The sequence below is a fragment of the Girardinichthys multiradiatus genome, chromosome 15 (assembly GCF_021462225.1).
Source record: "Girardinichthys multiradiatus isolate DD_20200921_A chromosome 15, DD_fGirMul_XY1, whole genome shotgun sequence".
Taxonomy (NCBI): Eukaryota; Metazoa; Chordata; class Actinopteri; order Cyprinodontiformes; family Goodeidae; genus Girardinichthys; species Girardinichthys multiradiatus.
Genome location: NC_061808.1, coordinates 24,496,507 through 24,521,655, shown reverse-complemented (window position 1 = coordinate 24,521,655; position 25,149 = coordinate 24,496,507). Strand labels below are relative to the sequence as shown.

Here is a 25,149-nt window from a genome sequence, read left to right as displayed (position 1 = left end):
GAGTCAGTCCTTGCTCTCATCTGCAGCTGGTTCAAAACGCTGCTGCACGTAATTTAAATAGCACTTATAAAGCTGAAGACCTCACCCCTGTTCTGGCCCTGCTCCAATGGCTGCCTGTCCATTTTAAGGTAATTTGATTTTAAGGTTTGTATGATCTTGTCCCGCCATACCTCTCCAAGCTTCTTCATTTCTTCATTGGAGATGCCCCTTCACTGCCAAATTTCAAAACTCGACTTTAAACTCATTCTTACCCTCTGACTTTCAAAATCAGCAGAAACTTAGTTTGAATTTGTCTGTTTTAATTGGTTTTAATGTGTGTACTTTTGTTATTATGTCATATATATACATATATACATATATACGTATATATACATATATATACATATATATACATATATACAAATATATACATATATATATATATATATATATATATATATATATATATATATATATATATATATATATATATATATACAGTACAGACCAAAAGTTTGGACACACCTTCTCATTCAAAGAGTTTTCTTTATTTTCATGACTATGGATATTGTAGCTTCACACTGAAGGCATCAAAACTATGAATTAACACATGTGGAATTATATACTGAACAAAAAAGTGTGAAACAACTGAAAATATGTCTTATATTCTAGGTTCTTCAAAGTAGCCACCGTTTGCTTTGATTACTGCTCTGCACACTCTTGGCATTCTGTTGATGAGCTTCAAGAGGTAGTCACCTGAAATGGTTTTCACTTCACAGGTGGGATTTCAAGCCTTATAAATGGGGTTGGGACCATGAGTTGTGTTGTGCAGGAGGTGGATACAGTACACAGCTGATAGTCCTACTGAAAAGACTGTTGGAATTTGTATTATGGCAAGAAAAAAGCAGCTATGTAAAGAAAAACGAGTGGCCATCATTACTTTAAGAAATGAAGGTCAGTCAGTCCGAACAATTAGGAAAACTTTGAAAGTGTCCCCAAGTGCAGTCGCAAAAACCAAGCGATACAAAGAAACTGGCTCACATGAGGACCGACCCAGGAAAGGAAGACCAAGAGACACCTCTGCTGCAGACAATAAGTTCATCCGAGTCACCAGCCTCAGAAATCGCAGGTTAACAGCCACTCAGATTAGAAAACAGGTCAATGCCACACAGAGGTCTAGCAGCAGACACATTTCTAGAACAACTGTTAAGAGGAGACTGTGTGAATCACGCCTTCATAGTAAAATAGCTGCTGGAAAACCACTGCTGAGGACAGGCAACAAACAGAAGAGACTTGTTTGGGCTAAAGAACACAAGGAATGGACATTAGACCAGTGGAAATCTGTGCTTTGGTCTGATGAGTCCAAGTTTGAGGTCTTTGGTTCCAACCACTGTGTCTTTGTGCGGCACAGAAGAGGTGAACGGATGGACTCTACATGCCCGGTTCCCACCGTGAAGCATGGAGGAGGAGGTGTGATGGTGTGGGGGTGCTTTGCTGGTGACACTGTTGGGGATTTATTCAAAATTGAAGGCATAGTGAACCAGCATGGCTACCACAGCATCTTGCAGCGGCATGCTATTCCATCTGGTTTGCGTTTAATTGGACCATCATTTATTTTTCAACAGGACAATGACCCCAAACACACCTCCAGGCTGTGTAAGGGCTATTTGACCAAGAAGGAGAGTGATGGGGTGCTGCGCCAGATGACCTGGCCTCCACAGTCACCGGGCCTGAACCCAATCGAGATGGTTTGGGGTGAGCTGGACCACAGAGTGAAGGCAAAAGGGCCAACAAGTGCTAAGCATCTCTGGGAACTCCTTCAAGACTGTTGGAAAACCTTTTCAGGTGACTACCTCTTGAAGCTCATCAACAGAATGCCAAGAGTGTGCGGAGCAGTAATCAAAGCGAAAGGTGGCTACTCAGAAGAACCTAGAATATAAGACATATTTTCAGTTGTTTCACTATTTTTTGCTCAGTATATAATAATAATTCCACATGTGTTAATTCATAGTTTTGATGCCTTCAGTGTGAAGCTACAATATTCATAGTCATGAAAATAAAGAAAACTCTTTGAATGAGAAGGTGTGTCCAAACTTTTGGTCTATACTGTATATGTATGTGTGTGTGTGTGTGTGTGTGTGTTTGTGCGTGTGTGCGTATGTATTTACAGGTCCGTATTTCAATGTCACAGAATATTAAAATACTCTGAAAAAGTTAATTATTGGACACTTAAAGTGTCATACCCTAACCAGTTAATTAACGTTAAACACCTGCAAAGGTTTCGGAAGCCTTTAAAGCCTCTCACTCTGGGTCACAGACTACACAATCATGGGTAAGACTGCTAGCTGGACAGATTTCCAGAAGACAGTCTTTGACACCCTTAACAAGGAGGGTGAGCCACAAAAGGTCATTACTGGAGAAGATGGTTGTTCACAGAGTTCTGTATCCTAGCATATTAACAGAAAATTGAGTGGAAGGAAGAAGTGTGGTAGGAAAAGGTGCAACAGGGAGAACCACAGCCTTGGGAGGATGTCAAGCTAAATCCATTCACAAGAAGTGAACTGAGGCTGGAGTCAGTGCATCACGTGCCACCACACACAGATGAATACTAGACATGGGCTAGCAAATTTCGCATTTGTCATGTCAAGCCACTTCTGAGACAATGTCAGAAGTGTCTTACCTGGGCTGAGGAGAGAATGAACTGAACTGTTGCTCAATGGTCCAAAGCCCTGTTTTCAGATGAAAGTAAATTGTGCATCTTATTTTGAAATCAAGGTCCCAGAGTCTGGAGGAAGAGTGGAGAGGCACAGAATCCATGTTGCTTTAAGTCCAGTGTGAAGTTTCCACAATCAATGATGGTTTGGGGTGCCATGTCATCTGCTGGTGTTGGTTCACTGTGTTTTCTGAAGTCCACAGTTAATCTACCAGAAAATTCTAGGCCACTTCATGCTTCCCACTGCTGACAAGCCAACTCCCCTGACCTGAACCCCATAGAAATTCTATGGGCTGTTGTCAAGAAGAACATCAGAGAAACCATACCCAACAAGGGAGATGACCTGAAGCCAGCAATTAAAATAATCTGGGCTTCCATTACATCTACGCAGAACCACATGCTGATCGCCTCTATACCACGGCACATTGATGCAGTAATTCATGCAAGAAGAGGCCCAACCAAGTATTGAGTGCATTGAAGTGGGCATTTTCAGAAGCCTGATATTTGTGCTTAAAAATCCATTTCTGATTAATTTAATGTGATATTCTAATTTTCCGAGACACAGAATTTTGGGTTTTCTTTACCTGTGAGCCATAATCATCAAAATTACAAGAAATAAAAGCTTGAAATATTTTGCTCTATGTGGAATGAATCTCTATAAAATAACCGTTTTACTTTCTGAAATGACTGGCAAAAAATATTGCACTTTTATGCAATATTTAGATTTTTGGGATGTACCTGTACTGTATATTGTTTTCTCTTTGCCAGATGTGCTTTCTTTCAGCTGTGGTTGTTTTAAAGACCTTTATAAAAAAAATGGTATGGTGTGGTTATTTACTGTGGGTATTATTTTTTAATGAGTACAAACATCCTTCGACAGCAAGACAGCCCAAAAGAAAGTGAACTGAATTCATACAACTGGAGCCACAGAGATTATCAGTAAAGGATACATAAGAAGGGTGGCGTCCATAGTCCACAACAATTGTGTTGAAAGTACTATATAAAGATAAATGTGTACATAGATAGTTAAGAATAATTAGAACAGCTAAAAATATCTAAGTACATTTACATAGCTATAGAAATAGGATGGAACCCCACAGGGATTAACTACAATATATATATAAAAAAAATCCTACACTATATTTCTGTAGATTGGAAAGCCCTGAATGCAGCAAAGCACTGTGGCTGTTTGTATACAGCAGCCCCTCAGGTCCTTGTTCTCTTACCATGATTTAACAGAACCCATAGCAGAGACGATCTTGGACTGTATTTCACCCATCAAGCTGGGTGACTAATGGGACACATTTTCAGTGCAGAGTGAATTTGGCTCAGACCTGTGTTGGCCTGATACAGTGACGTTATAGAGCGCGTGGGAGAACAGAGCACCCCTAGAGTGATAATTAGTCCAGTCTCTCCTTGTACAGACTGGAGATTTGAACACCAAGCTAACTTTGTTTTTTCTGTCTTTCCCCTTTTCTCCTCAGCCCCAGTTTGGCTTCCTCTGTCTATCCTCCAGTGTCTCTAGCTGTCTTAATTAGCCACAACTCTTTACACTTTTGACTGAATTTAATTTGATTCATTTAATCTGATTTCAATTTAAGGTTTAGCACAGACCATGGGGTGAAGTTTGTCTGATTCTCTGTCTTCCGCTCTTCTCCAAGTCTCCTTTCTCCTAACAGCCATGATGAGTTGCAGTGAAACTGAATTATTCACAACTGCAGCAGTGCCACTCAGAAAGATCTCAGCAGGCAGTGACAGACAGAAAACAGTTACTTTATGAAAATGCACATCTCAAGTACCTGGGTTTCTGGATGGTACTGTCACCCTTTTCAATGTATATCAGTCAACATGCCACCCAGCCAGAGAATAAAACTGTACTTGCAAACTGTTATTTTATTTCTTTAAAAATAAAGTGTTTTATAGCATGTATTCACTAGGCTTACCAGGTTTATATAGATACGTACAATTCATTAAATCTTTATTTGGCTGATTAAGGCATTGTTTTTGTGGTTAGCCTTTTGTCTCACTAGCCTGTTGCATATTTTGAGAATTTGTTTTCTCTTTGGTCTCCATCTTTAACCTCCATTTAACAATAAACAGTTCAAACATCTTATATTTGTCTTCTGTCTTAAAGGCAAAAGGACAAATTTATCCTTGAGGCCTGGTAGCATCGTCATAGGACCTGGTCTTCAAAAGGTTTGTGTGTACAAAACCACACGCAAACCTGTCTGCGTCCACAAAGCTAATCTAGATGCTAATTGGATAGTGTGTGTAAAATCAGTGGAACAGCGAGCGCAAAGTTTTTAGCATGTTTGCCTTCATGAATATGCAAAAACATATGACAATGACCAAAACACACAAATTTATGGGAGAGGGAAATGCAAATGTAATCATTTACCACCTGCAATGTAATTTATCGAACCAGAAGCGGATTGTGATGCTGTTTTTTGTGTCTAGATTTAGCACGTTTGAAATGCATGTGCCAACTGGGACGTAAAAATGTCTGCTGTCACTTTGGCCAGAAGGAGGCATAGATAAAATGACAGATGACGGGGAGAGAGAATCTTCTGTACATGTGTGAACAGATTTGGGTTGTCAAAAAACAGAAATAATAAAAATTTATGACAATATTTCAAATTATCTACGGTTTGATTTGGAGCCAATCACAAACAAAAGCCATGACATTTCTCCTGATAAAATGTTAAAACTTGCAATCCTTTTTTCTTGCATCTGGCGCACCATTGCTCTCAGTGAGATCATCTGCTGCTTAATGTGCACAAACCTGATCATGGCGAAGTGCACACATAAGCGATCAAGAGCGCACAGCCTTTTTACTGTAATTGCACATCATGTAAAGGACCCACTGTGCTGTGATGTTCATAATATAATTAGTATGAAAGAAATAAAGACATTATACAGCAGCTTCAATCCTCCATTTGCAAACTGGATGCTAAAATTACTCCTTAGCAAGTGAAAAATCAGCATTTGAAGGCAGCTTATTCCATGTGGTGAGAAAGCCTGTATGCTTTAACCTTGTCACTAAACTAAACACATTGCATTACTGACAATAACATTGTGTCATTGCAGAGCAACTGGAGCTGGATCAGTGTGATTACGTTGTTTAAATGTGATTAGGGGATGGTTTATACAGTGAAAAATTATTTCGTGTCACCACGTTATATTTTGTTAAAATATTGGCAAAGCAAGCAAAACAAATTCAGTAAAGTCATTGCAAATATTTTATTTTTATTTATATAAATGTTTGATTTAAATTTTTTGCAGGACAGTGATGTGATGTTATGTTTTAAAATTAGCAAAGCTATAATATACAGATATCCAAATCCTACAAAATAGTAATATTTTCATGTTGCTAATATTGCCTTCAGGGTTGTGGCTGTTATTGATAAACTCCGAACTCTTCAAACACATACTCTCAAAATAAAAAGAACACGGTGAGTTTCTCAAAATAATTAAAAGATCAAGGGAGACAAACCTCAAAAAAATTATTGACAGACATGTTTGTCTTTTATATTGTTAATGTTGATCAGCCAATTTGTTGTGCGTTACATCGAGCAACACAATTAACCTGTTAAGCCCTAAGGGGCTTTAGACCAATTTCCGCCTGAAATTACATACCTTAAATAAATCAAGTATAGCTCCATAGTTATAAGGCCCATATGCAAACCTTTGGTACCTGTGTAAAGGTAAGACACAAAAGAACATTTTTCTAGTAGAACCACTATTGTAACTGTTACTATGTCTGATTTATTTGTGAAAAGTTTTATCTAAATAAACATTGCAAAACACTATGGAAATAAGTTGAAGCATATATGTTCCACAAAACTTTTAAAGGGCAATGTGCCAGGTGGAAATGACAGTTTTGCGAAGGGTGCCAAAACTTTCCCAAATGTGTTTTTCACCTCATAAAAAGGAAATAAGAGGGAATCTGGTCAAATAAAACTGCTGATTTCCATTGTAGGAGTCTTTCTGCATATGACATAGCCTTTGGTTAAGACATTTACCCTGTGTATCATCGAAAGAGTTGCAAACATAACTGGAAGCTAACCGAGCAGCGCGCAAGCTAGCAGCCAGCGGACAACAACCAACAGACTGTAATGTGCAAGCAAATTACATCACCAGAGAAGGTGCTAGAAAAACAGGTTATACCTTGTTAGAAAGGTGAATGTCTCTAGTTTGTTATGATATGAGACATGTGGGGGTGTTGCAAAGAGAAAGGTGCTTTTTGTACCGCTTTGTTTACAGAGTCAGCAATGTCTGAGGTACCTTAAAATGTCACCGCCTGTGTTTAAGTTGCAGTAAAACTAAAAAGAATTTGTGCAAAACTCATTTGGGGAATTGTTTTGTGAAGATTAAAGCCTCCTCTTGCCATATATTTAAGAAAAAAAAAATTTGGTGGAGTTTTACCTAGTTTTATAGACCGTCAAAAAGGGGCGTGGCCCAACAGGCCCGTCAGTGCTCACTCCCATGGTGCAGATGCAGCACTGAACAGCTTCCCCATGTGCGCAATGTCAGCAGAGGGTGCATGCTACTTTGGACACAGCTCTGCCATCCTGCGTAATAGCCTGTAATTCAATATTTTGACTAAAGGTGAAGCAGAATGTAGTCTTTGCCTCTGTCCGGACCCCAAACATAAAGCAGCAGAACCTCTAGTTCTGCTGGGGGCGGTAGCAGCCAGCCAGTAGGAAATGCAATGTCATTTAATCCCTCATTTAAATATGATTGTCTGCACTTCTTTTGCACTTCTTACCCATTGCACGCGCAATCCTTGAAAATCGCACGCAACACGCCCACTTATCGCACGTGCAATTTGTTTGTACAAGCAATTTAGCACCCTCTATTTGGGATCTTTGAAGATCAGGTCCATAGTGGTTGTGAAAATACTAAGTTCCCTTAGATTTCTTCATGTTTTTTGTACTCTTTTTGGCATTGTATCATGTAACAGATGTAATTAATGTAATTCAAAAGGATGTAAAAACCAATCTGCCCATATGGATTTCCTAGTTTTTTTTCAGGTTTTTTCTTCATCCATTTAAAAGACATATTAATAGTAATGGATGTAATTGATGGAACTATGAACTCAGCTCTCTTCCAAGAAGGATCCAGAGCCACTTGTGGGAGAGCAGTGACATGTAGCCAGGGTAGCCACAGTAGGCTTGGTTATTTACAAAGAGTAATTTTTAGCATTATCTAATGTTTACTTCTTTACTTTGGACACTGTGCAATAATTTATTTACTTCAAGGCAGAGTGGCAAAATAGCTTTAACAGATATAAATCAACGTTGCTCTTTTCTGGTCAGGCAGAAGACACAGCTGTCTTCTGTCTTTGCAGGTTGTGTTACCCTGTGGGTTTGCCTTATTATGTGTAAACTGTTTTGGAAAGATAAAAAAGTACTCATAAAGGCATCCTTTTACACTGCTTTTATGCAGACTCAGACTCTTATGTTGCCCATTTACTACTGAAATTCATTTAAAATTGAATCTTGCTTGCTGAAAGACAGCTGTAGTGCAACTAAAATTGTTTTCTTCGTCATTATAACTGATATATGGAGGAAAAGATCCGCTAAGAGTTTTTCAAATTTATATGGAGCTCTGCAGACTATAACTGTATTGGGCATGCGTCTTACCCATCCATGTCTCTGTGCTTTTGTTGTCTTATTCCAATACAGTAATCTGAGATGTGGCAGTGGTTGTTCTGTCACAGAATACATTAATTTAACTGCATTGTTTGATGCTATGAATTCTGACAATATAATAAAGTTTGATTTTTGTCACAACGTTAAGACATACCTGATCCCAGATCTGACATGTCTTTGGAAGAGTGTCCTTCATGTGGCCAGGCCACACTGCATGATCAGGAGTGATTTAAGTTGCATAATTAATTTACTGTAGTAAACTGTCAGCAATGAAAGATGTGTTTTGCAGCACAGAGCAATTTCAGGTGAATATCCTCATTTGTGAGGACTTTGTAAATTAAATTCATGGCACAACCCTGGTTTGCTTCCATTCTGCAGGTCTTAAAATCCTTAACTGGCTCAACCTGTTGGAATTAAGTGCAAGACGTTTCTCAATGTTAATTTTTTTTCTACACTGGTCATTTTTAACAGGAGAAGCAGTATTCTCATTCTGCTGGGTATTTCATCCATATTTTTTGTAATTTCACTTTGATGTATACATAATGTCTTTGAAAAGCAAAGTTTTATTTTATTACTATAATCCTTGATTTAGACCCTAAGACAAGATGACACCTGTAAACATTATCGTTGCTCTGTTTGGTCACCACTGAAATAAGAATGCCTACGTGTTATTTGAAAAACATTCCCCGAGACACAACAGATCCTCTGGCAAAAAAGGAAATGAAATCACCGACAAACAAAAAATGTTGTTCATGGGCAATCTGAATGCAGAGAAACATGACTCATCTCTGACCAGTTTTGTTTGGTCTCATGAACTAAATGACATGTTTGAATCATCTGATGCTCGGATGTTACGACGAGCTCTCAAGCACGCAAAAAATAAGTCAGCCTTTTCCCCAGCCAAGGATAAAAAGCTGACTCAGGGAATAAAGGTCAGAGGAAGAGATTAGTCAGTTGATCAGCATTCATTTGGCTCAAACTTGAAAGGAACAAACCACACTGAAATCAGGCTGTTCTCTCAAGACTTAACGTGTTAGATGCAATTCAAATTACTTTAATGAGTTCACTTTTTACTGGCCCATCCTCATACATACCATGCATAATTGATCTCTATCATGATCACAGAAATGGCTGCTGATACCAAAGTGCACTTGTGATATTCATCCATGCATTAATGAACATGTGTCCTTTGTATAGAAGCACAAACTGGAGAGGAGGTTATCATATCACCATGGAGCTGTGTTTTAAACCGCAAAGTCACACACAAAAACAGACACCAATAAGTCTTTTTTGTCTTCTTTAATCTGTTTTGATTCTCTTCTTGTGACAACACTTAAAAAAGCCAGAACTGACAGGGTTTGTGACACTTACCACTGTAGGTGATGATCCGAATGGTGGAGTCACCCTCTCTAAAGCGAGTGATGGGAGTGAGACGGACCTCATAAGATTCAGGTTTTATCAGCTCAGTCAGGTTATGTGTCATGAGCTCCCCTTTGCCGATAGTATCTCCCACAGGGATTTCCTGCTCCCACCAGCGCTGCAAGCCCACCTAAAGGGAAAAAAACAGCAAGAACATTTGATTATTTTAGTATAAAAGCCACTTGATAATCTATTCACTGACATTATGCACAACAAATAGCTACTAAAATTATGTTTTCTAAGAAAACCAATGGGAAAAAAGCCCAAATGACCAAAACTAAATCTCTGCTGGAAAGATACAGATTCACTTGAAGCAAGGCTGCATAGATAATTGAGTTTCTATTTTAATTTTTGTTTTTGCTTAAAACGGTTGCAAACATAAATGCAACATAACATTTTTGCCACATTCTATTTGCCCTATGACTTCAATGTTGCTTTAAATGCAAAATAACACTTGCTATACCTTGGAATTTGTTAATATGTGGACGTGAGGTAAAATATCTACGATTTTTCCAACACACTACTATTTTCACCTTCTACTAAAAAAACATTTCTAAATGACTCAGGTAGATTTTTAATCACTTAACTGTACAAAAACATGAAGGTTCTCTTGCACTGAGACACATTTTGCTGTGTCTCATTGAATTTAAAAGGGATTCATTCAAAATAGGATATCTTGCTATTGAGCAGTTAAAATGGCGCAAAGTAAATATGACTAGACACTTTCACTTGTGAAACATGGAATCTAAGAAATAAAAATAGAAATAAAATGTTTTTTATGTTCAATAAATATAGCGTTTCAAACTCAATGAGTAATTGTTATAAGCAACTAACATTTCAGTATCGACCAAAATAATGATTATGCTTTTGTTCATATAACTGAGCAGCCCAAATTAAAAGACCAAAAGAGGAAAATATCTCAAAGAAAGGAAGTAATTTCAAAACCATAAACTTGATTCTATTTCAGTTTCAAATATCTCAGGTTTATTAAGGTTTGCTCTATATTTCACAGTGAGTATAAAACATGCCTGGAAAAAATGAAAAGATTAGAAGCTGAAGGTTATCTGTTATATAAACCGGTTTAGTATTTTTTACAGCTGCTTTACTGAATGAAACGGAAGTGGTGTAAGTGAAACCACTGTTAGGTGATTAAAACTGTTCCCAGAGTAGGACGAGGTCAGTATAGAAGATGAATCAAAAAAGCAGCTTGTTACTCAATTATTTACAACAACACAGTGGACTAAAGACTTTATTTAAGACTTTATTTAAAGCCATGTGTTATCAATTAACAGTTTCTACAGAACTTTAAATTTTTTTTTAATGAAGCAATAAATTTAACTGGCTGATATAACCATTTGGATGATGTTTTTAACAAAGTAGTCAAGCAGAAGAAATATTCTTACATTCAGTTGCGCAATCAAAAATACAAAGCCTATCTGGGTTATCCAAGTGTTGATGAATACGGTTATGTTTGCATTATTCAGACATCATCTACAGTGTTCTGCAAACCCTTTTCAACATGGACCTTGAATTTAAAACCTGGCCCTGTAGGGTACTAAGCCTTTCTCCAGTTGACTGAGCCCGGCTATCACACAGAATAGTGTTTTTCATCAGCACAGATACAATATGGCCCATCTAGAGTTTAAAAAGATCAAACAAGAGTATACTGGTGGAGAAAAGAATATGAGTTGGGTACATTTTACCTTTAGGAATCAGTTTAAGGGACTGACATGCAACAAGATAAGTTTCTGCTTCGGCATCACAATCACTGATTATTCATGCCCTTGTCTGAACCAGGAAAAGAAAAGGTGAATCACCAGCCTGGTGCGATGGTGTGATAGCTGAGCACTGAAGTCATAGTGTATATTTGAGAAAACAATATTAATGAAGTAATTATGATCTGCAATTATGGGTGCAAGTTTTTTCAAATTTAGCTTAGCAGGTAAATAGAGTGATTCATCTGACACAGCTAATTACACTTGTCCCTACCTATCTGTAAATGTTTACCTTCCTCTAAAGTACAAAATACATGGCTGCTAATTGCTATTAATAATACATTGTTGGCCTCAGTATGTGTGTCCAGGTGTTTTCTCAAACTCTCAAATAAAATAAGGTATTTTTTTAGTGGAAGGAAAACAATGTTACTATGTGTTCCCCATGTTTACGTGCTTTGATACGTCAAGATGTTTTGAATTGTGAATATTTGTCATTTAATTAAATCAGTGACAAAAATGTAAATGGACACCACAAAAAAAAAAAGCTCTGGCATTTGCAGTTAATATTTAGAGGCACTCAGCTACTCAGGGGCCCAAAAAAATATTCCTCCACAGCATTACACCACCACCTGCAGATCCATGCTTTTTTATTGTTTATGGCAAATGCTAATCCTAGCAACTGACTGTTGGAGCTGAAGTCCAGATTCATTGGACCAGGCAATGTTTTTCCCACCTGCTACGGTCAAATTTAAGTGTCCTTGTGAAAACTGTACCCTTGGTTTCTTGCTGTTAGCTGACAAGAGTAGCACCGCTGCTGCTCCTTCAAGGCGTAACATGTTTTTATAATGAGTGGTCTTTTGAGTAACTGTTGCCTCTCTATCATCTTGAATGAGTCTGTCCCATACCTTTAAACACCAACAAAACATTTCCTCCCAGACAAATGTGATCACTGGACATTTTTACTTTTATGGACCATTCTCTGTAAATCAAAGACATGTTTGTGTCTGAAAATCCCAGCAGATTAGCAGTTTTGGAAAAACATAGAAAAGACTGAGTTACTGCCAAGTGACTAAATCATTTGTAAATCATTGTTTCCATCTATGTTAACAAGCAATTGAACAGGTGTATCTAATAAAGTGGTAATGATTGTTGTTGCAAGATTTGTGTTGAGCAGGTCTCATACTCTGGAATGTTAAAAAGTAATATATTTTTTAAATAGATGATGTTATTGCATTTTTGTAAAGTGCTTCTATTGCATGGCAAAAGGGCAAATTATTCCAGTGAAATCTCCTAAAGGCATTTAGAAATATTTTGATTTTGTATTTTCCAGGCTAGAAATGAAATACTCAAAGAAAGAAAACTGCTTTTGGATGTTGGCAAGAGAAAAACTTTGCACTATATCTCTCTGTTCTTAAATGAAAGAAAAGGAATGAGGCAATCAATACTAACATCACTCCTAACAGAGGTTATCTTATAACCTTCAAAGGTACATTAAATTGCACTCACATGGTTTTCATACTCTGCTATTGCTTATTCTTCGATATAACAGATTTGAAAATGGTTGTTTTGCCTGATTAGCTCCAAACCCATGGGGGGTGCAAAAGCACCCACAGAAAAACTACTAGAGTAAATTAATAGTAAATCAAAAGTAAAAGGTTTTATTTTATTTAATTTTATTTATTCGTATAATAATACAAAATATCCTGAGCTTTAAAAGGCCTGGCAACTAGAAAAAACAAACAATGAAAAAAAAAAAATGAAATAACATTCAGGCCATGATTAAAATAAAACCTATAAGTAAAATATTTAGAACATATAAGGTAAGATAAGTTTCTAGATCAGATCAAAAAATGTCAGTTTTAAAAAAGATCCTCAAGAAACAAAATGGTAAAAAATCATGTCTTATAATTTTTAGATTTTGCTACAAACATATCATGTTGGTTTTTGTTGTTGTTTTAGTTTTAGTTTAATATTTAAATACAAGTGCTATAATTTTCAAAAATGTATTCTGGATGAAATTCAATAAAATTAATTATTTCAGCCTAATTTTTATTTTATTTTACATTTACCCTTATGGTCTCTAAAATACAGTTTAGAATAAAATGCTGTGTAATAAAATGTAAGAACCTCATTCTTTGAGATCATTAAACACATTTTTTCCACATTTCATTATAAAAGCAATCAATTTTTCACCCACAATCTCAGCCCTCTAACATTTGGACCCTTTTTTGTAATTTCTTCAGCATATCTTGTGTTTTCTTCATGTTTGCAGCCATCCTGGCCCTTGACTTGAAGAAACAATTATCTTTTGTTTGCTAAGCACAGATATATTTATAATACTTTATGTGACCATATACAAGCACACAGTGTGGCCTTTATCCAAAAAGGGGTTCAGACACATGTGGTCTCAAGGGACAGGATGGATAATAAGAGAGGGATATATCACAGGGACTATTAAACTCCCTCTTTTCTAATTTCCTGTAAAATCTAGCTGTGCTGCAAGGTTAACAGAAGTTTGGATACAACCAGAAACAAATAGCAGAGATTCTGTTTCAGCTGTTGTATTTTCTATAAGAGTGCTACAGCTAACATAATTGTAAGCATCTTTACTTCACTTGTGTTTCATCCCACTTTCAGCAAACTCATGGAATTTGGACAGTAAAATGCAACAATGTTAAAACACAAGGGATGAAATTTAAAAAACATGCAAAAAATGAATATAACAATATAAAGATAAAACATAAATTCAAGACACAAATTTAAAGTATTGGATTCTGCTTTTACAGAAATCTCTATGTTAACATCTATTATTGTTTTTAGATTTGTTGCAATAAAACATTTAGTAATAGTAAACAGTAATAGTACTGTATCAGAAAAACAATTTTATCTAAACTTTTTTAATAACAACATGATTATAAGGTGATATTATAGAGAATAAGCTGTTTTTCTGTACAATGCCATATAGTAGTTTTTCCACATTCCACTTTATTGCATCTGCTCATTATGAGCTAAACAGCATAAAACATATGTAATATTATGTAAAGAGTGTCTTGTGGACTGGTTTTGTTAGCATGTGTGTTTTTCAGCTCCAAGTGGATGGAAGCCCCTACAACTGGTCTTGTCAAAAGCTAAGAAATATCTTTCACTTTCTAGACATTAAAAATCATAAAAGGACTGACTTTAGATTTTGCACCTTTGTCCTGGTTCTGCTAGATTAAGTCAACTGCACTCAGTCAAGCTTTTTCCTTTTGCATTTTCTTATTAAAAGCATATTGATTTAGGTCATCTGATTGCAGCAGCAGTTTTTTTCGTGGGCTTCTTGGCAACTTCAAATGGATGGTGTCGTGCTAGACAGGAGCCAATCTGCTGTGGATTACCAGCATGTAATTAATATGGCCTCCATTGATCTGATTGCTCAACCCAACATATCAGATCAATCCAAGAAGATAAAACAGTGGCAGGATAGAGTGCTGCTTTAACATGGCAACACTGTGGCATACAAGAGTGAAGAATGGCATTGATCATGTTTCATTTATTGTGGTTGAAGCGCTCCCTAAAATGCATGAAAACTCACCAGTTGGCGTCAACTTTGATCAGTTTTACAGTAGGAAATGAATGCATAACACTATGGGTTGTTAAAGTGTTAGAATATGAGATGATGAACATTTCCAGCTTGTAATGAAGTACTCAAATGAATGTTAAAAGGGACTGGGGGTGTTGAGTTCAGGTCTTCAAGATATAGAAAAATAATTAAACATTTCTTGAAAAACCTTTGTAAAGCACAGAGGCAAACTTTGTATGAGTGCAACAAAACTCTAAGAAAAATATGGTTGCATATTCACTGTTGTATTGTGCAGACAAATCTGCAGAGCATTTTATATAAGTATGAAAGACTAATCAGAATCACTTTGACAGTGTGTGGGAAGTTGATGATTTGAAAGAAGAAAAAAAGATAATTTGTTGCAACGTGACTTTTACAAAAGCTCTGAAAAAGATAAAAATAAACTTTTATGAGTACAACAACTCTCCAACTGTTAAACATCTAAGTGGAGTAATCATTACAGGTATAATTTTTGCTATATTTCTCTTTTAGTGGAAGTCTGTCTCGAAAAACATGACTGTGATTGGCTTAATTATCACTGAAGCCACAACACTTTGTGTCGCAGCATTTGTGGGCACTTGGTAGAAAGATATGCAGTAAAACACAAGAACATTTCAAAAGTGTGGAAAACAAATCGCAGCTAGCCAACAACAATGAAGTGGGCAGCTTTGTATTAGTAGTTTAAAATCCTAAATGCTTTTAACAGTCAAACCTAAACTAGATTATTTTAGACACAAGTGGTAAACAAAAATTTAGACAAGTCAAACCTGGTATCAATTATTCTAAACTGACTCCAGTTTGTTTAAAAGACAATTTGTGATTTGTGAGACCTTTACTCTGAAAAAACATAAAAAGGATGGGGAATCTTACTTTAAAAAAATATATTGTTAAAATTCCATCTCATTCTTGTGAACCTACTGATATGTACTGGTTTATTGTCTCTTATGAGCTGACTATTATTATTTTTTTAATATGGGAAACATCAATATCCCACTGGCAACGAGAGTAAGTTCAATTCCAATCAAAATGTGTTTTCAAAATCCACAGGATGCCTTAAGTTGCATCTTTTTTATTTGTCTTTAATAATACAATCTCCTAAACAAGTCAAAACTGAGAATCTTGGATTAGTCCTAATAACAACAGTCCAAATATGATGGACTTATACGTATTTTTCACGACATTTGGGAAAAGGTAAAAATTAACTGGAAAACTTAACCACAAAAAGTATTTACAGTTTGGGATACATGCCAACAAATTGCAGAATAACCTTTCTAATCAAGTGAATGTATAGAGTAACATAGATTTGTAACAACTTTTATTTGTAACAAGCCAGTGTATGTGATGTAAAATTTGGTATATTTTGCCGAAAGAAAATACATTTTACTGAAAAAAAATCATGGTCCAGAAACGGAGAAGATTTTGAAGCCACAGTAGCTACAATATCCAAACAAGGGGCAGATGTCACACTTTCTATTGCATCTTTCAAAGATGTGGTGATTTATGCTTTGTGTGTCTGGCTGGTGCATGCCTTTCAGCTACAGCTTTATTCCCATTTCCCCTCCAGTCAGACTGTTTCTGACGAGGGGAGCGGGCAATAACACAAAGCAATCTGTTATAAAGGCATAGGGTTCACCACTACCAGGTATTAATTCAGACGCAGTGGGGGGAATTGATCATAATACTCAGGGAATTGCAGGGGAGCTGCCGCTGGATCTATAAATAGATTTAAGTGTTGTAGTGTGCATGTGAGCTTTCTTTACTGCACCAGTAATAACCAGTCTGGGGGTATCTCTGCATTTTTCTTCAAAAGGAGCCTTTATTCCCACATGTTTCTGTTTCATTCCTTTCTTTTTCTTTTGCACACTGCCACAAAACTTTTGCTGCTTTCTGGATTTAACTTTTCCAAATGTATAACATATAAAAAAAGGAATAATAAGAATAATAATCTTGGGAAAAGAATGTTTTCTATCTAAGACTCTGGAGGTCAGGCTGGTTTACACAAAGTGAAACTAGTTATGAACTTAGGTCATTAAAGTAAAACAATAAATCAATGAATTCACCCAAACATTCTTAAACAGAGAACACAATTGATGTTTTCTGAACAGGTAGGAGGAAATTTACATGTTAGCAGAGTTTTACTTTGCACAGATGACTTAAAGAAGACTTAAAACATGCAGAGAATTGGCTTAAATTCTGCAGAACAATTGTGCATGTTTTGCAAGTTTTCATACAAATTGCCTAGTAACAGCAATATTGTTTTTACTAAGCATGCTAACTAAGGTAACAGGCAAAAGTGCATACACATGCATAGTGCTACCCAATCATAACCTTAGAAAGTGTTTTGAATCCCTCAGTTCCTTCAGGGTGTACAGTGAACATTCTTTTCATTATTCATCACAAACATAACCAAGGATGTAATTCCTAATTCTGAGCAGGGATTATATACATTCAGAATAGCAGCTTGCATGCATTTTTTATTTGTGGCTTGCTTTTTATGTTTGGTTTTTCTTTAATCGTTGTCCAAATGTGCAATTCTGAAATGCAAAGTCAACATTAACCCGTAATTCTGAGGGCAATGCTATGTTTGCAGTTGTAATTCGAAACATATAGATTTAGGATGAATGTACTCTATTTTGACATTGGAGGAAAGAAGGAGAGAGACAAAGGAACTGAGAGAGGAAGGTAAAAATTGATTGCCCAGAGAGAAAATGCAACCTTCCCATCCATCAGTGCTGCCTGTCTGTCATCTGTGGAGTTTGCAGGAGAAGCAGGGAAAACAAGAGAAGTGCGTGCTAATTCTCACTGCAGGGCCCCACTTCCACACACAGAAGCAGTTCAAAAAACTGCACTATACTGCTCCGAACATGTTAACAGCCTCCACCAAGCATAATGAGACAGACAATGGATAGAAAAGAAAATATAAATGTGTAGCTCTGTTAGGTCACAATAAGCAAAAACTCAAACATTTCTATTTCATGTTGAATTTCAATTCAATTCAATTCAAAAATACTTTATTAATCCCAAAGGGAAATTACATGAATAGTAATAATTAGTAATAATAGTAATAATTTGGCAACATGAATAGTTTTTGTGTCTTTAGTTCAGAAAATAAACCTCTCAAGTGAAAGGTCTGAAAAGAGGCTGGGCAATGCAGTTGATGTTAGACACTCTTGCCCATAAAGTTGGTGCAATTTTGTTTTCAAACACACACCTCTTTGTATTTTAGGCTCATATCCACTGTGATAGGGAAACTGATTATTGAATTTTGGAGAGGATGTACACAAATAAATCCTTATGTCACAATCATTTCATGAGACGTAAGACATTTTATTCTAACTTTATGTACAATGGTGTAGTTACTGCATTATTACAGCATCTTTACGCATTTTGTGATATTACAACAAAAAACTTAAATTACTTAATTATCATTTTATGTAACATACTTACACAAGGTAGTACATAATTGTGAACTGGAAGAAAAATTATGCATAGTTTAACAATGTGTGGCATGCATTTTTACTCAGCCCCCCAATAGTCCAATACCTCTATAAAATCCAGTGCAACCAATTGCCTTCAGAAGTCATCCAATAAGTAAACAGAGCCCTCCTGTGTGTATTTAATCTCAGTGTAAATCCAGCTGTTCAGTTAAGGCCTCAGAGGTTAGTTGGAGAACATTAGAGAACAAACAGCATCATAAAGACCAAGGAACACAGCAGACATGTCAGAGGTAAGGTTGTGAAGATGTATAAATAAGGGTTAGGATATAAAACAATACCTCAGATAAGGACCAACAGCAAACCTATAACAGCCTTTACCTAAACTGACAGGGCAAACAAGGAGAGCATCAGTCAGAGAAGAGGCCTGTGGTAACTCTGGAGAAGCTGTAGAGATCCACAGGTAAGGTGTAAGAATATGTTGAAAAAAAATATTAGTTGTGCACTCCATAAAAACCTGACTTTATTGAGGAATGTCAAAAGGAGATCCATTGTTGGTACAAGTCCATAAGAAGTTCTGTTTGCAGTTGGTCACAACCCATGTAGGGTAAAAAAGAAACATGTGGAAAAAGGTGTTTTGGTCAGATGGAACCAAAATAGAGCTTTTTGGCCATCATCCAAAAAACTGTGTTGCAGAAAACTGACACTTCAGACTCCAAAGAACACCCCATCCTCACCATGAGAGACGTTAGTGACAGCATAATGCTTTGGGGATGCTTTAGCAGGGACAGGAACTGGTCAGGAACTTAAAAAAATTGGATGAAGCTAAATATGGGACAATCCTAGAGAAAACTAAAAAAGGATTTAAGGCCATGGTGGAGGTTCACCGTGGTATGCACAAAGGTAAATGTACATATTTCCTTCAAATTATGCACTGCTTTGTGCTTGTCTAAAACATTAAATAAAAATAAAATCACAAAAATGTATGGTTGCAATTGGGGAAATGAAAAAAGGTTTAAAGTGGTATGAAAACTTCCATAAGACAATGAAAGTATTTTTTTAACTTTTGCATTCTTACCTGTCTGATGCCGAGTCTGTAGGCAACGATGCGGTCCACAGCACCGGGGTTCATCTGGGTCCACTGCAGCTTGAAGCCGTAGACTCGAGGTCTGTTCTGCCACAGAGGGCTGTAGGTATCATAGTAGAACTCTGGAGGGTAAGCTTTGCCTAAAAGCAAGGACGATGTAATAAACATTTCAATATTATGTTTATTTAAAACACTTGTTGATCATTAAAATCACATTTGTTCAGCATTTCATTATTTGGGGAGCAGTGTTTTCTGTGGAACAGTCTCTCTCTTTTTTGTGTGCTCTGGGCTGTTTACTTTTGCTGCCATTTATAACATACTGAAGAGAAAAGACCCCTAAGCCAAAATAATGCCTCTTTAAAGTTCCCCAGAAACTGCTCGCAGAGTGCTATTTCCTTCTTCAGATATATTTAGCTCCTGATAGGCCAAGGGGCATTCCATCTTTGAAGAATCAGAGCCTGGTTTAGTCTTGTCAGCTTGGGTGTTTTGATCATGCACCACTACCATCCTGCTAAAACTTTGGTAAAAATCGAACTTGTGTACCTGCTTATGAGACAATAAATTTCGAGACATTAGAAAATTTCAATTACCATTAAGAAAGCACAAAGAGCTGTCAATTGAGAAGTCACATGCTTATAGTGAATAAGAATGCTTATAGATAATTTATAAAGCAAGACAAGTCACAGACAAAAATTGAATTTGATTTAATTTGCTCATAAATTATTGTAGCTACGAAATATTGAGTGTTAAATTGGGAAACCAATGTTATTTGTACTCTTTATCTTTAAAGTTCTGATAAACAAAGCAAACCAGAACTGTTGCAGCCAATATCACAGCCCTGTTGCCTGTAAGCACTTTATAAAGCTACATATATATATAGCTATATAGCATTTTGTTGTTGTTGAGAAGCTTCAATTATTCTCTTCTTTTGTGCTTTGAAATCAATTTTCTTAAAAGCAAAAATAAATAAATTAAATAAACAGTTTCTAATGCCGCACTGGAACCACAGAAAGACAATATGACAGATTTTACAGACTGAGAAGCAAGGCATATTTCACTATGATTAAATATGTCTCTTTAAAACAAAAAACACTTAATACATGGATCAAGGCCAATAGTTAACATTTTTACTGACCTATTAATAATGTGAATATGAGGTGGGGTAAAAATTGTTCTTTTATATCTACAACATTAGCGCAGTTTAGATCCTTTTAGAAAAGCAAAGTGAAGTAATCAAAAAAGGTTCTTCTTGTTTTATGTCAAAGGTTTTCAAACTATCACTGGTTGCGCAAGAAATGCTTCTAGTAGATTTAGAAGACGTTTTTGTGTCAATTATTTACAAGTAATTTACTGTGAAGAGTTGTTTTAGCACACTAATATTTACTCTAAACAGATATTCTTCAAAAGAGAATAGAATATTTGTGGGACCTTTAACCATTTGGATTATTAGTATATGGGTGCATGGGTGGATGGATGTGTCACTACAACTAGGAAAGCGTGGTATTTGCTGAGGTGGTATTACTTGTGCTTTACAACTTAAAAACAGTTAAAACTGCTATGAGACACTGTGGTGTCTATCTACGACATAATACATTAATGCTCTTGCAACTATAAAAGGTAAATCTTGGACCAAAAAGTAAGATTTTAACATAGTGGTCATCAGTTAATCAGTTAAAGCAGGTCCAGTCAAACTCAAGTCCACCAGACCTGGTGTACTGCAATGTTAAGATATGTTTCTGGTCCAACACACCAGAAACAAATGACTAAATTCAGCATGCAGTTGAATTTTACAGAATCTATATAACAATCTAACTATTTGATTGAGGTGTGCTTATGCAGAGACAAATCTAAAAACTGTTGGGCACCGGCTTCAAGGTATTATGACCCCTCAGTTCAGTTAAACTTTATTTTTATATACGTGTACAGTAGAAGTACACACCACATCTACTCCCACTATACACCCGTCTGCATAGTTGTCATACTGAAGCAGCAGCTTAATATTTCAAGGTAAAGATGCAGTTGGGGTTCTTTGTTCTGCCTGTCTTCCTTTTCAATCCTTTTATTTATGCTACATGACACTGTATGTTCTTATAATACAGAATTAAAGCATGTATCACAAATGTAATGAGTCCAATCTGTAAGATACATTTCTCTACGCGTTCGGCTCCCTTCCAGGAAAACAATGTTTCATACCCCGTTTGTTTGATTAACATTGCTTACTTTGTTAGATTCTATGAATATTTACTGTATTTTTAACATGATGGTGGCTCAAACTGAAATAATAATAAATATTCCTCAATTTTTTTTTCAGACTTGGAGCTCATTTCTGAAAAAAAAAGAAGGTATGGACTTGTGTACTATATTCTAATCAAAATACTGCAACAAGCTCAAAGGTGACATTTCATGGTAAAATGTCCATTCCATGGAAATGTGTTCATCCTTGTCATTTGTGCTTGTTTATCGTAGGATGACAATACCCAGCGCAGATTAGTTTAATGGCCATGAAGCAGCTGAGCTGCCACTGTTAGAGAACATAGCCCACACAGGGATTTCATGTAGTCATGTGGAGATTCATAAACTAGTTTATGTGGATAACAGAAATCAATATATTGTAGATATTAAGTTATGTTAACAGTACAATTTAGTGTGGAGTGAGTGTGTTGAGCCTGTGATGAACTGGAAATCTGTCCAGGTTCTAAACTGACTTTTGTCTATGCTCCAGAGAGTTTAAAAAGGCCTCCTATGTGGCATCACATTCCTGCCAAAAATCAGAGGAGCGTATATAACAATCACAACAACGCATCCTTTAATCGAGAGAGCGCATAGCTCTGATCGCGGACGGGCACCTTTATTCGAGAGCCTTTGAATGCAGCACGGCGAGCAGTAAAACACGCCCCCTGCACCCATCTGTTCGCTCTCGCAGAAAAATTACGCTCTCTTGCTCTGTTTAGTGGGCGTATTTGTCAGTTGGGGGCAGAAACTCTTCTGATTGATCCGATTGGCCGGATTTTCACCTCATATCCGGTCGAAGCCGGCACAGGACATTGCCTTAAAAAATAATTCATCAGGAACCCATATTTAATTTTGAATTTAATACCAAACCTTATTTTCTCTAAATTAGGAGGACTTAACTTCCTTTTCCCCCAGTGGGCCCACCACCTGCAGGGGGAACCGTGAGGGACCGGTGCAAAGAGGATTGGGTGGCGGACGAAGGTGGAGACCTCAACGGCCCGATCCCCGGATGCTTAGGCTGGCTCTAGGGACGTGGAATGTCACCTCGCTGGGGGGGAAGGAGCCTGAGCTTGTGCGGGAGGTCGAGAGAAATCGACTAGAAATAGTCGGGCTCGCCTCCACGCACAGTGTGGGCTCTGGAACCCATCTCCTTGAGAGGGGTTGGACTCTCTTCTACTCTGGAGTGGCCCACGGGGAGAGGCGGCGGGCTGGTGTGGGTTTGCTTGTTGCCCCCCAGCTCAGCCGTCTCGTGTTGGGGTTTACCCCAGTGGATGAGAGGGTTGTATCCCTGCGCCTTCGGGTTGGGGAGAGGTCTCTGACTATCATTTCAGCCTACGGGCCGAGTGGTAGTGCAGAGTACCCTGATCATCACCTGGTGGTGAGTTGGATCTGCTGGAGGAGGAGAAAGCCAGACAGACTTGGCAGGCCCAAGCGCATAGTGAGGGTCTGCTGGGAACGCCTGGCGGAGCCCTCGGTCAGGGATGTATTCAACTCCCACCTCCGGGAGAGCTTCGACCAGATCCCGGGGGATGTTGGAGACATAGAGTCCGAGTGGACCATGTTCTCTGCATCTATTGTCGATGCTGCTGCCCATAGCTGCGGCCGTAAGGTCTGCGGTGCCTGTCGTGGCGGCAATCCCAGAACCCGGTGGTGGACACCGGCAGTATGGGATGCTGTTAAGCTGAAGAAGGAGTCCTATCGGCTGTGGTTGGCTTGTGGGACTCCTGAGGCGGCTGACGGGTACCGTGAGGCCAAGCGTGCTGCGGCCCGGGCTGTGGCAGAGGCAAAAACTCGGGCCTGGGAAGAGTTCAGTGAGGCCATGGAGAAGGACTACCGGTTGGCCTCGAAGCGATTCTGGCAAACCGTCCGGTGCCTCAGGAGGGGGAAGCAGTGCTTTGCCAACACTGTTTATAGTGGGGGCGGGAGACTGCTGACCTCGACTGAGGACATTATCGGGCGGTGGAAGGAGTACTTCGAGGATCTCCTCAATCCTGCCATCACGCATTCCGTGGTGGAAACAGAGGCTGGGGACTCAGGGTTGGACTCTTTCATCACCCAGGCTGAAGTCACCGAGGTGGTTAAAAAGCTCCGTGGTGGCAAGGCTTCGGGGGTGGATGAGATCCGCCCTGAGTACCTCAAGTGTCTGGATGTTGTAGGGCTGTCATGGTTGACACGCCTCTTCAACATTGCGTGGCGGTCGGGGACAGTGCCTCTGGACTGGCAGACTGGGGTGGTGGTCCCCCTTTATAAGAAGGGGGACCGGAGGGTGTGTTCCAACTACAGGGGGATCACACTCCTCAGCCTCCCTGGTAAGGCCTACGCCAGGGTATTGGAGAGGAGAGTCCGACCGATAGTCGAACCTTGGCTTCAGGAGGAACAGTGTGGTTTTCGTCCCAGCCGTGGAACACTGGACCAGCTCTATACCCTCTACAGGGTGCTCGAGGGTTCATGGGAGTTTGCCCAACCGGTTCACATGTGTTTTGTAGACCTGGAGAAGGCATTCGACTGTGTCCCTCGTGATGCCCTGTGGGGGGTGCTCCAGGAGTATGGAATCGGGGGCCCTTTATTAGGGGCCATCCGGTCCCTGTACGAGCGGAGCAGGAGTTTGGTCCGCATTGCCGGCACTAAGTCGGACCTGTTCCCAGTGCATGTTGGACTCCGGCAGGGCTGCCCTTTGTCGCCGGTCCTGTTCATAACTTTTATGGACAGGATTTCTAGACGCAGCCAAGGGCCGGAGGGGGTCTGGTTTGGGGACCAGTGGATTTCGTCTCTTCTTTTTGTGGATGACGTGGTCCTGCTGGCCCCCTCTAGCCAAGACCTACAGCATGCGCTGTGGCGGTTCGCAGCCGAGTGTGAAGCGGCTGGGATGAGGATCAGCTCCTCCAAGTCAGAGGCCATGGTACTCGACCGGAAAAGGGTGGCTTGTCCTCTTCAGGTTGGAGGGGAGTTCCTGCCTCAAGTTGAGGAGTTTAAGTATCTCGGGGTCTTGTTCACGAGTGAGGGAAGAATGGAGCGGGAGATCGACAGACGGATCGGTGCAGCTGCCACAGTAATGGGGGGCGCTGTGCCGGTCCATTGTGGTGAAGAGAGAGCTGAGCCGAAAAGCAAAGCTCTCAATTTACTGGTCGGTCTACGTTCCTACCCTCACCTATGGCCATGAACTTTGGGTCATGACCGAAAGAACGAGATCACGGATACAAGCGGCTGAAATGAGCTTCCTCCGTAGGGTGGCCGGGCACTCCCTTAGAGATAGGGTGAGGAGCTCGGCCATCCGGGAGGAGCTCGGAGTAGAGCCGCTGCTCCTCCACATCGAGA

At 38.6% G+C, this 25,149-nt stretch overlaps 1 protein-coding gene across 4 annotated transcripts in view; it reads right to left on the bottom strand.

Annotated features, from left to right (window-relative positions):
- Nucleotides 1-25,149, bottom strand: part of LOC124881945 (MAM domain-containing glycosylphosphatidylinositol anchor protein 2-like) — a 309,655-nt gene that overhangs the window by 41,322 nt on the left and 243,184 nt on the right. For all 4 annotated transcript variants that reach the window (XM_047387943.1, XM_047387942.1, XM_047387944.1 and 1 more), the window contains 2 exons: nt 19,594-19,742; nt 9,718-9,895 (listed from right to left, as the gene is read on the bottom strand). In XM_047387943.1, coding sequence (XP_047243899.1) covers nt 9,718-9,895; nt 19,594-19,742 — 327 coding nt within the window. The remainder of the gene's footprint in view (nt 1-9,717; nt 9,896-19,593; nt 19,743-25,149) is intronic.